The sequence below is a fragment of the Protobothrops mucrosquamatus genome, unplaced genomic scaffold (assembly GCF_001527695.2).
Source record: "Protobothrops mucrosquamatus isolate PMUCROS unplaced genomic scaffold, P.Mucros_1.0 scaffold_172, whole genome shotgun sequence".
Taxonomy (NCBI): domain Eukaryota; kingdom Metazoa; phylum Chordata; class Lepidosauria; order Squamata; family Viperidae; genus Protobothrops; species Protobothrops mucrosquamatus.
The window spans coordinates 535,687-549,988 of record NW_015386248.1 but is presented as its reverse complement, the minus strand read 5'-3'; the positions used below and the strand labels follow the sequence as shown (position 1 = coordinate 549,988).

The window sequence follows — 14,302 nt, the reverse complement described above, 5'->3', positions numbered from 1 at the left end:
TTGTTTCTCAGTCTAGGCCGTTAGCTTCTATCTGCTTTCTTTGAATCATATATTATGCATCACTGAGACGATGTCACAGCTCAATAGATGCATTATGAATGAATGTATATTTAATTTAATTTTAATTTAATTTAATAATTTAATTTATATACCGCCCTTCTCCCGTAGGACTCAGGGCGGTGCACAGCATATTAAAACAGACAAACAAAATACATCAAAGAACAAAAAACCCCCATAAAACCAAATTAAAAGCCAAATATTCAAAGCTGTGTGTCAATTAAAATTTTCTTAAAATCATCCCTACCTAAAATCCTCCCTAGGTCAGGTCCGCTTGCTGGAAAAGCCATGTCTTGAGGGCGCGGCGGAAAGTAAGGAGATCCGGAATCATCCGGATCTCGGGGGGTAGTTCGTTCCAGAGGGTGGGGGCACCCACAGAGAAGGCCCTCCCCCTGGGGGTCGCCANAGCGGGACTGGCCTGAGGGATTTTAAAGGGGGTTTTAATTACTTTTAAATTGGACATATTTAAATATTTCGTTTTAATCAAATTTTAATTAAGTATATGTATATATGTTAGTATTTTATTCAATTGTCAGCCGCCCTGAGTCCGTAAGGAGAAGGGCGGGATATAAATGCAATTAATAAATAAATAAATAAAATAAATATACTATTACTAAAATACATCTCTGTGTAGTATTTCCCTATATTTACTGGCTCATTATCCAGTATTTGAAAATAAACTGTTAACATTTCTTTTTTTTTTCTTTTCTATTAGGTTGTCATTAAAATACACCAACCTGGAGAATGAAAAGATTGGAATCAAGATCCTGGAAATAAGGTAGTTTGGAAGTAAAACAAGAGAATCACATTGCAAATAAGGTTCATGTATTCCTTAAGTCTGTAGGGTTTGGGTTTTTTTTAATATGGATTTTTTCCCCCTCTGCGCTGAAGGTAACAGCAGACTACTTTTAAAAGCAAAATGATTTTCTGGAATGTTTAGGGAACATGGAATGATAGGTCACCAGTTCAAAAAGAAAAAAAAAGTCCTGAAGTTTTGCTAGGTCAGCAGTAGGCATCTTTCTCCTGTTAGAGGAGCAATTTTGTTTCTCAGTCCAGGCCGTTAGCTTCTATCTGCTTTCTTTGAATCATATATTATGAATCACTGAGACGATGTCACAGCTCAATAGATGCATTATGAATGAATGTATATTATTAGAACAGTAAAGCAACAAAATCCAGATGGGCATATGCATCACCTTATTACTGTCTCTCTCATTTCTTTTGGAAGCAATTACAAAGTGAACTGATCCTCCCCCTTCAAAAAAAGAAAATAATTTAGACTAGTATTTCTCAGTCTTAGCAACTTTAAGATTTCTGGGCTTCAAATTCCAAAATGTTCCTGCATGTTTTGCTAGATTTTAATTTCTTCTTTCCACATCTTTTGGCTATCTAAAAATTATTGCTCCATTTTCTCTTGAAATAAAGGGAATATTATGGAGATGCATAAGTCTATCCAACATTTTCAGATTTTGCCACTTAAATCTACTGACTCGGTTCTCCATCCTACAGCTCTGCATGCCTCATTTACTCTTTTCATATTATTTCCCATTATGTAGTGATGTATTATTAAATGTGTCTTTACTGATACATCTGTATTGTTGTATGGCTACATTATTTCATCTTAGATTGTTCCTATCTATCATGTAGGTTCTCATTTATCTACCTTTTGATTGCTAGTCAACCAAGTCAGATAGCCAAACAAACAAGTGTACAAATCACAGCAACCCACACAAAACCAAGACAAAACCCAACAAATCCTTCTCCTTTATATCAAAAAACTGCTGAAGTTACCTGGTTTGGTAAAGTAGTAGTTGCAAGAAGAAAAACAAGTTCACTGAATACCAATATCTCAACACTTTAGAGCAGGGGTAGGCAACCTTGGCTCTTTTATGACTCATGGACTTCAACTCCCAGAATTCCTGAGCCAGCCATGCTGGCTCAGGAATTCTGGGAGTTGAAGTCCACAAGTCATAAAAGAGCCAAGGTTGCCTACCCCTGATTTAGAGTCAAAGTGACATGAACACACAAAGTTTAACTACTAAGTGTGAATATGCAGAATAGTAGTGCAGCTAGGATCTAGGACCAGATTTTATTTATTCATTTTTTTAAATGATCCTTTTGAGGAATGAATTACTTTACCTGAAATTGGCCATGCACATTCTGGATCTTCAATCCTGCCTAAACTAATGGCTTAACAAATCAATTGTATAGAAGTGTAGGGAAAATACAGTTTGCTATTAAGGTCAAACTGGAATGACTGGAAAGCAATTTGTAACAAATAATAAAGACTATCTTGGGAATGAATAACTAGAATAACACAGACAATGAATTTAAATTAAAAAAACTTAAATCTTTTGCCACATGGTTCAGAGTACTATTATTAACAGGACAGCCAAGAGACCACAACACTTGGCCATGTTAAAATGCAGCAGTGAAATTTTCCACTAGAACAGCCCCTGGCAGACTAGCTAATGAAACACTTGCAAATAATATAGAATTCAAGAAGTCTGATTTTTAAAAAAAAAACTTCATATGAAAACGTTAAGTTATAATAAAAATTATGAGCTGCAAGCAGACCACACTACAACATTAATATTGATGGTAACTCCATGTTTACCTTGTAGCTATTGTAGAAATCCTGATTAGCCACACTTATACAAGCCAATCTCTTCCATATTTAAATTATTTGTTAAATTGTTATATGGGCTTCCAACTCCAACAGACAAATATTCCTAAAACTCAGAAGAAGATAAATGTTGCAATAATTGAGCTGTAAAACGTAATTCATACTTCTATGAATATAAGAAGTTGCCCTAAAGCAGCACACACTACTTTAGACATTCACTCTAAGGCTATTTCTCTAAATAGCAATAACTTTCAGGATTTCAGGTTAGGAAATAGATTTACTATATCTAAGCAGGAAAAATCAATGCTCTGAAGAACTGCCATCTAGTAATCAACTAAACTTTTGCAACTCAAATTTGGTAGCCTTAGACTCAATTGGAGACTTCTTTCATCTGTCTTCTTAATTTTTGAACTGGAAATGCTGGGGTGTAACACTTGAATCTTGTCTTTTTCTCTTATCCCAATCACTGAAGTTGAACTGACTATTATAGTGAATATAAGCTAGGACAACAACAAAAAAATGAGAAAACTAAAATCAGTGCTAACATCTTGGTATTCGTGGACAGATTACAATAGCCTAGCAATGTCCTTTATTAATTAATCTCCAAGGTAACCTAAAGCCTATGAAAAAAGCTAATTTCCCACACTGTGTTTGTGATCCAATTCCTGATGTAAAGAAACATATTCAGAGATATCCTGCTGCCACACTTACATGTACATATTTTTGTCTTTCAATAAATGTAGCAATGTTCATCTAAACGTCCCTTTTTCTAGATAATAAAAGCCTCTTCTTCCTCTCCCCCCCCCAAAGAAAATAAGCATGCCTCTTTTTGGGATTGCTGTCACCTCGTTCAGAAAATTAGCCAAATCCAAATATCTATAATTTTTATGTGAGTATATTTTTAAAAGAACAAAAAATCCTTAGAATCTGTTTGTCAGTGTCAGTGGTGTTATTAGACACTTTGAGACCTTGTGCTTCTTCCTTTTCTCATCCACATGGTTTACTGGGGAGTAAGCACTTTTTCTTAGACAAACATTAAAAAGTAAAACAAAATAAAACAATGAAATATCAGCTGGCTGTTGGACATACTGTTTAAATAATAAGACTAAAAGACTAAAAGGCCACACTTGGAATACTGCATCCAGTTTTGGTCACCACAATGTAAAAAAGATGTTGAGACTCTAGAAAGAGTACAGAGAAGAGCAACAAAGATGATTAGGGGACTGGAGGCTAAAACATATAAGGAACAGTTGCTGCAATTGGGTATGTCTAGTCCAATATCTCAGGCGCTGCCACAAAGAAGAGGGGGTCAAGCTATTCTCCAAAGTGCCTGAAGGTAGGACAAGAAGCAACGGATGGAAACTAACCAAAGAGAGAAGCAACCTAGAACTATGGAGAAACTTCCTGACAGTTAGAACAATTAATCAGTGGAACAACCTGCCTCCAGAAGCGGTGAATGCTCCAACACTGGAAGTTTTTAAGAAGAGACTGGACAGCCATTTGTCCAAAATGGTATAGGGTTTCCTGCCTGAGCAAGGGATTGGACTAGATGACCTCCAAGGTCCCTTCCAACTCTATTATTATTATTATTATTATTATTATTATTATTATTATTATTATTATTATTATTATTATTATTATTATTTATCTCATCACATACCACTTTCTCTCTGTGTGTATGTGTGTGTCATTTGATACTTTCTTTGAATATATGGCCCTACCTTTCATCCCTGAGGTGTAACTGTGGTTGTCCACTGGAGCAGAATGTTTCTATATTCAAATGTTTCAGGTGTATCCATATCTAATCTTATTTTGCTGATGCCTTTGATTCTTCTTCTATGATGATCTCAGAATGACTCCTTGTCATGTTTTGTTCCTCTCTAGATTCTTGATGACCAACATCTTCTATACTAGCTCTTCAAAGAATTGGTTCACTTTAGATTTTGTTCATATTCTGCAAGATGACAGGGATGCGGAAGATGAAATTGCTAAATTTAATGTCTCTACTATTTATGGTCCTGCGGAGTACTCATTTCATTGCCCCTTGATGGGCACGGACAGCCACTACGGTGTAACACTAATTCCAGCCAATGAGAAAGCTAAAAAATGGAAAGTTGATATTTCTGATTTCCAAGTGAGTACCTATCATTATTTAAGATACAATATCAAGAGCTGTAACTTGGGGTTCGAAGGACTGAAACTTAATACTATCTATACATTTTCTTCAGGCTTAAGTGAAAGTTTAAAAAAACGAAACAATGTTCAATACCTTGCTCATGTTTGGTCTATGGTGGCTTATCCAGTAAGGCAAGGATGGGAATTTATTTCATATCCAAGGCTGCAATTCTCAAGGAAATTGGAGAAGTAAGGGACACAAAGAGTGCAGGGCTAAGTATTTTGAAGGAGGATGGAATTTGAAGGCTTTCATTTTTAGGCTGTTATTGTCATGGTTCTGATAGATGAATCCCATTAAAGAACTTCAAGGCAAGAATTCTTCCTTAAAGAACATTTTATTCAGGAAACAAAGTATCAGCACTACATAATTGAACCCAAAACTAAATTCCCTTCCCCCAGATACAAAGTAACAAGTTGCAATTCCCGCCCCCTGGAAGCAATCATAAATCACATTCTCCAATTAGCCTGAAGCACGGGCTCCCTCTCCAGCTCCTCAGCCTGCCAAAACGTTATCAGTTTGTGTCCTTGAGTTCCCACAGAGTTGCATTATTATTGTGGCTAGCTGAGCTCAAGCATTCACCCCATCCCCCCTTCTACATCTGATTTCTAAACAGCAGAAAAAGCATGCTGAAAGCAGAGTAAAAATGGTTGCAATTTCCCTTAGTTGTCAGAGCGGGAACATCCATTGTCACAGCATTGACATCTATATTTGGAGATATATTGTCATGGCCTGGTTGATAAGGAGGATGGAGAGGCAAAGGCACTTAGAGACAATAATCTTGGTTGGGATTTTTCCAGTAGTGGTGGAACTAATTAGTCCTCTTTGAGTGAGATAGTCCAAGCAAACTCCCAGGGCTCCTTGCCTGCATTTATTGATAGCCTCTCAGATTTGGTCCAGCCAAACCAGAGATCAAAACTCCATAGAGTGGAGCGATTTGCCAAGAAGCAAGCCAACGGAAGAGTTAATGCTGAAGAACTTCCACAATTATGTATTGTGTGGAAGTTCAAGTTGGCTTATTGATTTTCCTCACTCCCTGAGAGAAAATGTTGAGAGCAACTTTCTGTGTTTACTTTGCTATGAACTCTGGATTCCACTTCACTTAGCCTCTTGTCTTTTCCTTTGGATTTGTCCCTTTTTCATTGGATTCTTGGTCTTGACCTTGCCAAGCCTTTGACCATATTTCAGTTGCCATCTTGAGGTGCAGTGAAAAGGACTCTCTGCTTCTAAACGTTCTGCCTGAGCTTGCACATCACTGGACTGTGTCAGGCATCTAGTTTGCTATGTTAGCTGGTAGCCAGCAATGCCAGCACAGAAAACACAGTGTATAAATTTGGTCTGTGCTATAAGTCAGATGGAAACTGTAAAATCTACTTTCAACCATCATGGTTATATACTGTAGGACAGTAATGGCGAACCTTTTAGACACCGAGTGCCCCAAAACTGCCCCACCCCCGCACCACACCACCCCTGCTCCATCCCTGCCCTGCCCCCACCCACCCGCTGGGCCACCTGCCACCTCCACGGCCCACCGCAGATCACCCAGGCGGCCCAGTAGCGCCACGGAGGCAATGCCCTCCACCCATGCCCAGCAGCATCATCTGTTTGCGATGGGGCACAAGGGCAGTGTCTTGTCCCCACTGCCTGGCTGCCATGTCCTTGGCTGCGCTGCTCCAGGCGAGCCATTCCTGAGGGCGATTTTCCTCTGGGGGGGCTGCTGGTGTGGAGGGGGCTGTGGGGGGAGGCGGGGCTGGTACAACAGCACATGTGCCCACAGGTTCGCCACCACTGGTTCGCCACCACTGCTGTAGGACTTCAAAGGCCAAAAGAAGGGAAATTGGAGTCCTATATACCCCAGTCTGCAATAATTGAAATATTATGATGAGTAGCAATTGTAAAAGCAGTATATGAAATACATACAATAAAAGTGTATTTCCCCTCCCATCAGGAAGTACAACTAACTGGAATGTCTACCTTCAAGCTCCTGTTAATGCCAGACTAGTTATTTGTGTGCTACATAGATTGCAACTACATATTTTCCCATTTAATTGCAAGTGATAGAAGGGAACATTAGGTTTTACTGGAACATATGCCACACAGAGAAAAACCTCTCCTTCCTGGCATACTTGGTCAAAATTGCACACAGATGCACACACACGCATACACATTTAAATGGCTAGGGCCCATACTGCATACTAAAAGTTGATGTTGCATCCATTTCTGTTATTTTTGGTAATGTGAGAAATCCTAGTGATGGTAGATAATTAGGCTAGGCATTAAGGGGAAAATGCTAAAAAAAAGACACGGTATGTCCATTAAATCTCCATAAGGTTGAGTCTGACTTGACTTTTTTTTTCTTTCCCAACTGTAGACATTGTAGGAGGAGAGCTGTGTTACTCTACAATAGGCAATAATCAAAGCTGATAGGATGTTTTCAAAATAAATTTAATTGAAGAGCATAAGTTTTCATAAGCTACAGTTAACTTCTTCAGAAACATGAAATAACTAAACTGATGTAGGAATTAAATTAAGATGAGGTGGGGAGGGGAATTCAACTGAAGAGAAGGTGCCTATGTCATAATGGTCACATGTGAGACAAATTTCAAATATTAGACCTGAAAACTCTGTCTAAAGATTTTGATCAAAAGATATAAAAAAAGAAAGTGGGTTTTTTTTCCAAGTTTGCCCATCAATAAACTGCAGGGAGTTTCATCTTTACCTTCTTGTTAGAATATATCTCAAAGTGATGGCAAAGCTTGAGAAAAAAGGTAGCTGAGGGAAGACATCAAAGAAGGCATTGTTAAAGTCAGACCAGAAATGTTAAGGTAATGAAGCTTCCACACTGAGTAAGACTCAAAAACAAACCAGAGAGTTTTTGTTGTTGCTGTTGTTGTTGCAATTGTTGGCAAGATTAATAGTGCAGCAATATCTGTAAATGTAGCCCATTCAGTCCTCTTTGGATAAAGTGCTTACTAACATCAAAGCCTTTAATATGTTGCATGCACTTTTAACTCCAAGCACAGTATCTAGTATGTTCCAGCTTACATTTCCTCCATGCCTAAATACTGTACATACATAGACTCCTTCTCCAAAACTGTCATCCTACTTGGCTCCAATGCAGCAGCAGGAACAAAACATGCCACATCATGACAATAAGGTTGTTGAGCCAAAATAAGAATCCTATCTTATTTCTGTATGAATGAAAACAGAATCAAGAATTGTGATGGGAACATTTAATGGCATTTCAATCCATAGGTCCAAATTGCCTTCCTCAAATGTACATAGATACTAAGCAGCATAGGTGATAAAATAAAATCCTGTGGGACACAACAAAATAATAACCTGTATGTTGAATAAATAGCCTCTCTAGCACTTATTTCTGGCACATCCCAATAGGAAGAGCTGAAGCTACTGCAAAATTGTGCCATCAAGGCTCAATTCTAGCAGGTATCCTAAAATACATCAGTGGTATCAAAAGCTCAAAGAGACCAGAGAATTATTAGGGTTACTCCACCCCCATCTAGTTCCAATATTGGACAATCAATCAAAGAAATATCAATTATTATCAAGGGGACAGTCCCACCTGCTGATTTCATCAGGCAAGAGTGATAAGGATTAAGCAAAGGAATTCTCATGTTTCTACATAACTGTCCACATCCTTAAGATCTACAAGATAAAAACAATCCACATGAATTGAATGAGCAATTGCCAAGATCACCTTCTTGTCTATCTGAAATCCACATTGTGGCAATTGTGACCACTCTTTCTCCAAATAACAATGAAAATTGTCCAAAGTGAGCCTTTGAATATCCCATTTTCTCTGCATAGCACTTTCAAGGAGAGCATACACATGATCTAGAAAAGCATTAATGGCTTATGCTGTGCAAATGCAACAGAAATAGCAAAGTAAGCCTTCTTTGCTTCATTTACTTTCCCAGAGTTGGAATTCAATGACTGATTCCATTTCTATCAAATAACCATTATTATTATGCTTTTCAGCTTGTATATCATGATGTAGACAAGCAAAATTAGGACTATCATTCATTTACTCAGTTCTCATTAAAATACCAGACCAGGCTGTCTTCATGGTTAAAAAAAAGTGATCAGAGCCTCCTTCACACATACTGTACACACCCATACACACTCACTGCCTAAATGACCTGTACTAAGGCAACCTTCCCTTGAGCTAGAAACTATGTGCATTTATAACCCAATCTCAAAAATTCCATTTCTGGGAAACATGACTGGCTTCAGGTGTATCTGCATGATACCAATAATCTGGGCATGTTTCAATTAGTTATATCACATCTTGACTAATGAAAAGTGTTTTATGTTGGGAATTGCTCTGACTTATGTTCTTGCATCAGAGATTCAGTCATTTAATGGCAGCATGCCATCATTATGGGGTTATCTTAGGCTGTTAACCAGTGCAAGATACAAGGAAGGAAAGAGCTGTGCTGGTTACGAATTTACTAAATACAATTAAATGTATTGGTGTTATCCCTGAAAAGCCTAAAGAACTTAGAGTCCAAGAGATGGGTTCTTTCCCCTGCTATGAGTCTGGTTGTAAATGAATATTTGTAGAAATGGCCCTTTTGATAATTTCCTACTATCAAAGACTCATCTATCTTACATGTGGAAGAAAGCTGTTCAGGTTGCATTTGGAAGGACAGCAAAAACACCATCTTCTAAGTACTAGTTCATTTTAATCTTTCACTTTTAAAAACTTCCAGTTCTGTATTTCAATTTGTATTTTTTTTAGTTGCTTTGAGATCTCCATTAAATAGAAATGCAACATGTTGAACCCAATATTTGGATGGGTCTTTTTTCTTTTTCTTTTGCAGATCCAAGCTTTCAATATTGAAAACAACATGTTTTCCTACGCGAGCGACTGCACATCATTTTTTACACCTGGAATTTGGATGGGTCTGGTCACCTCCCTAATTTTATTATTGATCCTTACTTATGGAATCCACATGATTATGAATCTTACCACCAACAGTAGATTTGATGACCCAAAAGGTCCAGCTCTTTCAGTCCCTCAAACAGAGTAACTATGAAATTGTAGTTTGGAGGATTGCAGCTTCTCTGTCATTGGCTGGGCTACCTAAGGCTGATGAATTAAGCTGAGTTCAATAAGGGTATCAGATACTATACTTGCTATGGGAGGAATCATATGCAAAGAATTAAAAATATGAATTGCTTTGAAAAAGTGTTTTTTAAAAAAAATATAGGAGACTGTAAAGTAATAGTTCTGCCGGCCTTTATTCTCCCCTTAATAATTACCTAAATGAAAATTCTGAGGCAAATCTGAGATTATTCAGTCTCTAGTTTCAGCTTTATAAATGAAATCTTAAAAACCTATTATGCAGGTATTTAAGAAATTATTTAAGTAAGATCATTAAGAAAATGTACATTGAGATTAAAAATTTATCCTAAACACATTTTAACAGAAAAGTAGGATATATATTTTAAAAATATACTTTCTTATATCTTCTTAAATATAACATTCATGCCTAATGTTGTGATCAGAGGAAATGCTACCAATTTCCTTTTTTAAAAAAATACTGGATATTAAAATTTCTGTTATGCAAATGTATTTCTAACTGCAGATTCCAGGGTTATTTTTTTCTAATTATCTTATTGGAGTGTTTTGCAGCCCAAACAATGAAATCAATTTGAGGCATAGTCATACCAAAACTGCACATTTAGTACTGCTGGGAAAAAAATGAGGATAATTGAGCAACTGTCATTTAACAATTTTTTTTCATTTCCTATTTTTTATTCAGATGTAGGGCTACTATGAATGGGGTTTAAAATGATGACTACTAGATGGCAGTTGAAAGAAAACTTTCCTTATTGCCATTTAGTGATTGACCAGATTTTTGCAGCCCAGATATATTAGTCCTTTTCAGAAAGGTACAGGATCATATTTTTCAACATGCTCAAGCTTTTAGACCTGCATCTCAATTTTACTTTAATTTTTCATCCATTCTTTTTCTTATTCCTTCAAGAAATAGCCAAAAGAGAATGTCACAATAATTTAAAACAATGTTATAATGTTAAGATAAACTCAAAAGAGCAGGATATTTGGAGTGGGAAGCAAAAAAAATCAGAACATTACTGTTTCGGAATTTTGTTCAGGATTCCAGAAAACCTTTATTAATGAATGGTCAGAATAAGTCCATTAATAAAGGACAGTGACTTCTAGCCCCACTTTAGGCATGAAATCTGGTTGGATGACTTTGGTCAGTTACTTTGTGTCAGCCTAACTCATCTCACAGGGTTGTTGTGGTGGGGAAAATAGAAGAAAAGTGTTAGATATGTTTACTACCATGAGTTATTTATAAAAATAATAAAAGGAAGATTAAAAAATCTAAAAAAAATATGCTTAATGAATGAAAGCTGCAGTAAGAGCAGTCAACCAATGGAGTAGATTGCTTCATACAATGATGCATTCTCCTTCACTGGAGGTTAGATGACCATCTATCCAGCATGTTTTAGCAGTGAGCAATGAGTTAACAAAGATGACATGTAAAGTCCTTCCCAACACCTGTTTTATGCACCTCTTACTAATAAGCAGGCAATTCAGCTTGAAAGATGCCTAGACATACCAGGCCATGTCCTAGTTTCACTGAACAATTCACACAATTTCTTCATACACATATTTTGGCTAGCCAGGGTCTAACTTTGTGTTGTCTCTATAAAGTGACTATTTGTGTCCTTCTTTCAGTCAGAAAAGCCTTTCTCAGATTGAAGACAAAATTTTATTAATAAATTATATAAACTCTGTGTGTTGTATCCTATTTTATTTTACAGAAAAATTACAATCTACTTTGACACTGTGGTATCTATTTATTTCCTGGGTAGAAGCCCTTCAAGCAATGTTTTGAAGCAGAGCAATATGTTCGTAATTTTTACAGAGTAAACTGAAAGGGACACAGGAGATAGCATATCTCAGAAATTAATGTGGAAGCCTCTGGCTCTGCTAATAAGACATTTGCATTTTCTTCCCAATAAGAGAACAAAATTGAAAGTTGTCATAAAGAGACCATCCTCTCAGAGTGTTGGTGGTACATATCAACGACATAACCTAATACATAGCTGTTGTGACGTTCTGACCACAAGAGGGAAATAAAGTCAACATAAAGAGTTGTCTATCTCTGCTGCTTTTTGTCTTTGTCAGCCCTTCAAGTTAGAAGCACAAACTATGAGTACTAACACTATTGTAAGGTTACAGCAACAGAATCTTGCAAGTCTGAAAAAAAATCTTACTTTTATTTTCCAGAAAACTAGAGAGGGTCCCTTCTGAGACACTGCATACCCCTTTTCCTTCTGTGGGCTGAGACACCTTTTATGTGATTGTTGCCTAGTCTGCAGCTCTTTTTTCTGACTCCCAAGATCATTCCACATTCCATTATAATCTTATACTTATCCGAAGTCACTTCCTTTTGCCATTCTTCCCACACACCATGAGCACGTGCCCTTAGATGTTCTTCCTAGCAAGATATAGTTACTAGACACTAGCTTTACATATACCTTTCATTCATTCACTGTAAATAAGTGTCCTTACACTCTTATTATAAAACGTACTTTACAAATCATTGTTCAGGAAGATTCCAATTTTTGGGAACTCCCACATAGAATGCTTAACCTCCAACAGTTATGAGAAGAAACAATCACATTGGGCTATGCATAATCAATGCTAGGACATGTTGGTGTCTCAGGTTTTTAAAGAGGATCCCAGGTGTCAATATCCCATTTATCTATGATAAACCCTTTTTTGTTTGTCATTTGTATGCTTCCCTAAAACAAGAATTCTAGGTGAAACTTTCTCTAAGGTAATTGTATTAGAGGATGAACTAAAAGTAGGCATGAAAACTGGCTGGCTGGCTGACCTTAGGCCAGTCACTAACTCTTAGCCCAACTTTTTCTGGTGGAAAAAATAGGAGGAGCAAGGAATTATGTCGCCATCCTGAATTATTTATAAAAATTACATTAAAAAAATATTTAAAAAATAGAGAAGAACCAAACAGAAGAAGGAATGGTAAGATGGCTCCAAGTAGGGGTCAGGTATTTCAGTGGAAACCCATACAACCAAGAGATCTCTCAATCTAGAGGAAAGCAAGCAAATAAGCAAACAATTTAAATATCAGAATGAAGTGAATGAATGAAGTGAAGTCTACCCTTGGCTTTCTCTTCCTGAAGCCTTAACTCAGTTCACTCCTTCTGCGGTGAAGTGACAATAAATATTTTCTTATGTCTGTTATCCCTTCTATGGGATAATGTCAGCCTTCGAGAGGACTCCAAGGGGCAGCAGGGATAGGTAAGAGTACTGGATTATATGGGTCAAAAAATACAAGTTTGCTTACAAAGCAGAATCCACAGACATCTGAAAAAATACTGAGAAAAAGAAAATGCTTACTCAGCAACCAGGGTCAAAATAGCTTTTGGTCTGGCATACATTGCATGCTTGCTATTACAGGAGGTAATATATAACAAAAGATATTCAGAATAACTAACAGTTGAATGTAAATGAGACAAAGGGTAAAGCATTGTTGCATTTTACTAGAATTTTGGAAGTACTGACACCAAGATAGATAAGCAGAAAGTTACTGAATACTAGTATGATTATTATACAATAATACAATCTAGTAATACTTAATAATAAGAGACTTGGGTATTTAGGACCAATTACCAGCTCGTTTAAAATGCTGTCATGAGAAATATAATCAATGTTGTCTCTTTTTTTCATCTTCTATTCCTAAGAATCCTTGAAGAGTTTGAGGGAGTAGACAAGCATTATTGACAGTCTTATCTTGTTATTGGATCCTAGACTGTATGTCATGTCATTATGTTTTAGTTTGGAGAAAACGTATAAGCATCATTGATTTGTGCATGTAATATAATGGTTTAGCATACTAATTTAAAAAAGGTTGTCTTGTTTTATTTGTTTTATTTCTGATTATGCCATTGTATACAGAAATCATACATAGCTGCAGCACAATGTTTATGGTATGATAGCTTAAACAATTGTAGCTGTTGAACTTGGTAATGTGAAGAAGATTCTGTAGGTTATCCTTCCCTAAATATCTGGAGTGAAACTGTGTTTAAGCAGGGATGGGCAGGTTCACTTCTGCATATTTCACCTGGCCTGTTAATTACTTCTCTCCCACGTAAGTCTTTCCTGCCAGACCAACTTGGACAGGGCAAAATAAAAACAAGATGGAAAAGTTTGGCCTACTCATTAAAGATCTAGCTCATTTCTTGGTAAGTTTCAAAGTGGGAAGCAAATGAACCTTAAGACTTATCCAGCTTTTTTTAAAAAATACAAGAAATTGTCTGAACAAAAAGCAGCCATTCCAGCATTCCACAAGATTTTCTCTTCCCCAGACAAAAGCCACAGAAAAATCAGTAGGGGAATGTTCAGCTAGAAGGAAGCTCAT

General features: G+C 36.9%; 1 protein-coding gene across 1 annotated transcript in view; it reads left to right on the top strand.

The window, feature by feature from the left end:
- Positions 1 to 10,030, top strand: part of LOC107293157 (V-type proton ATPase subunit S1-like) — a 55,247-nt gene extending 45,217 nt beyond the window's left edge. Inside the window, exons 10-11 of the mRNA XM_015822300.1 lie at positions 4,568 to 4,817; positions 9,701 to 10,030. Of these exons, the coding sequence (XP_015677786.1) occupies positions 4,568 to 4,817; positions 9,701 to 9,910 (460 nt within the window). The 3' untranslated portion in view covers positions 9,911 to 10,030. The remainder of the gene's footprint in view (positions 1 to 4,567; positions 4,818 to 9,700) is intronic.
- Positions 10,031 to 14,302: the final 4,272 nt, after the last annotated feature.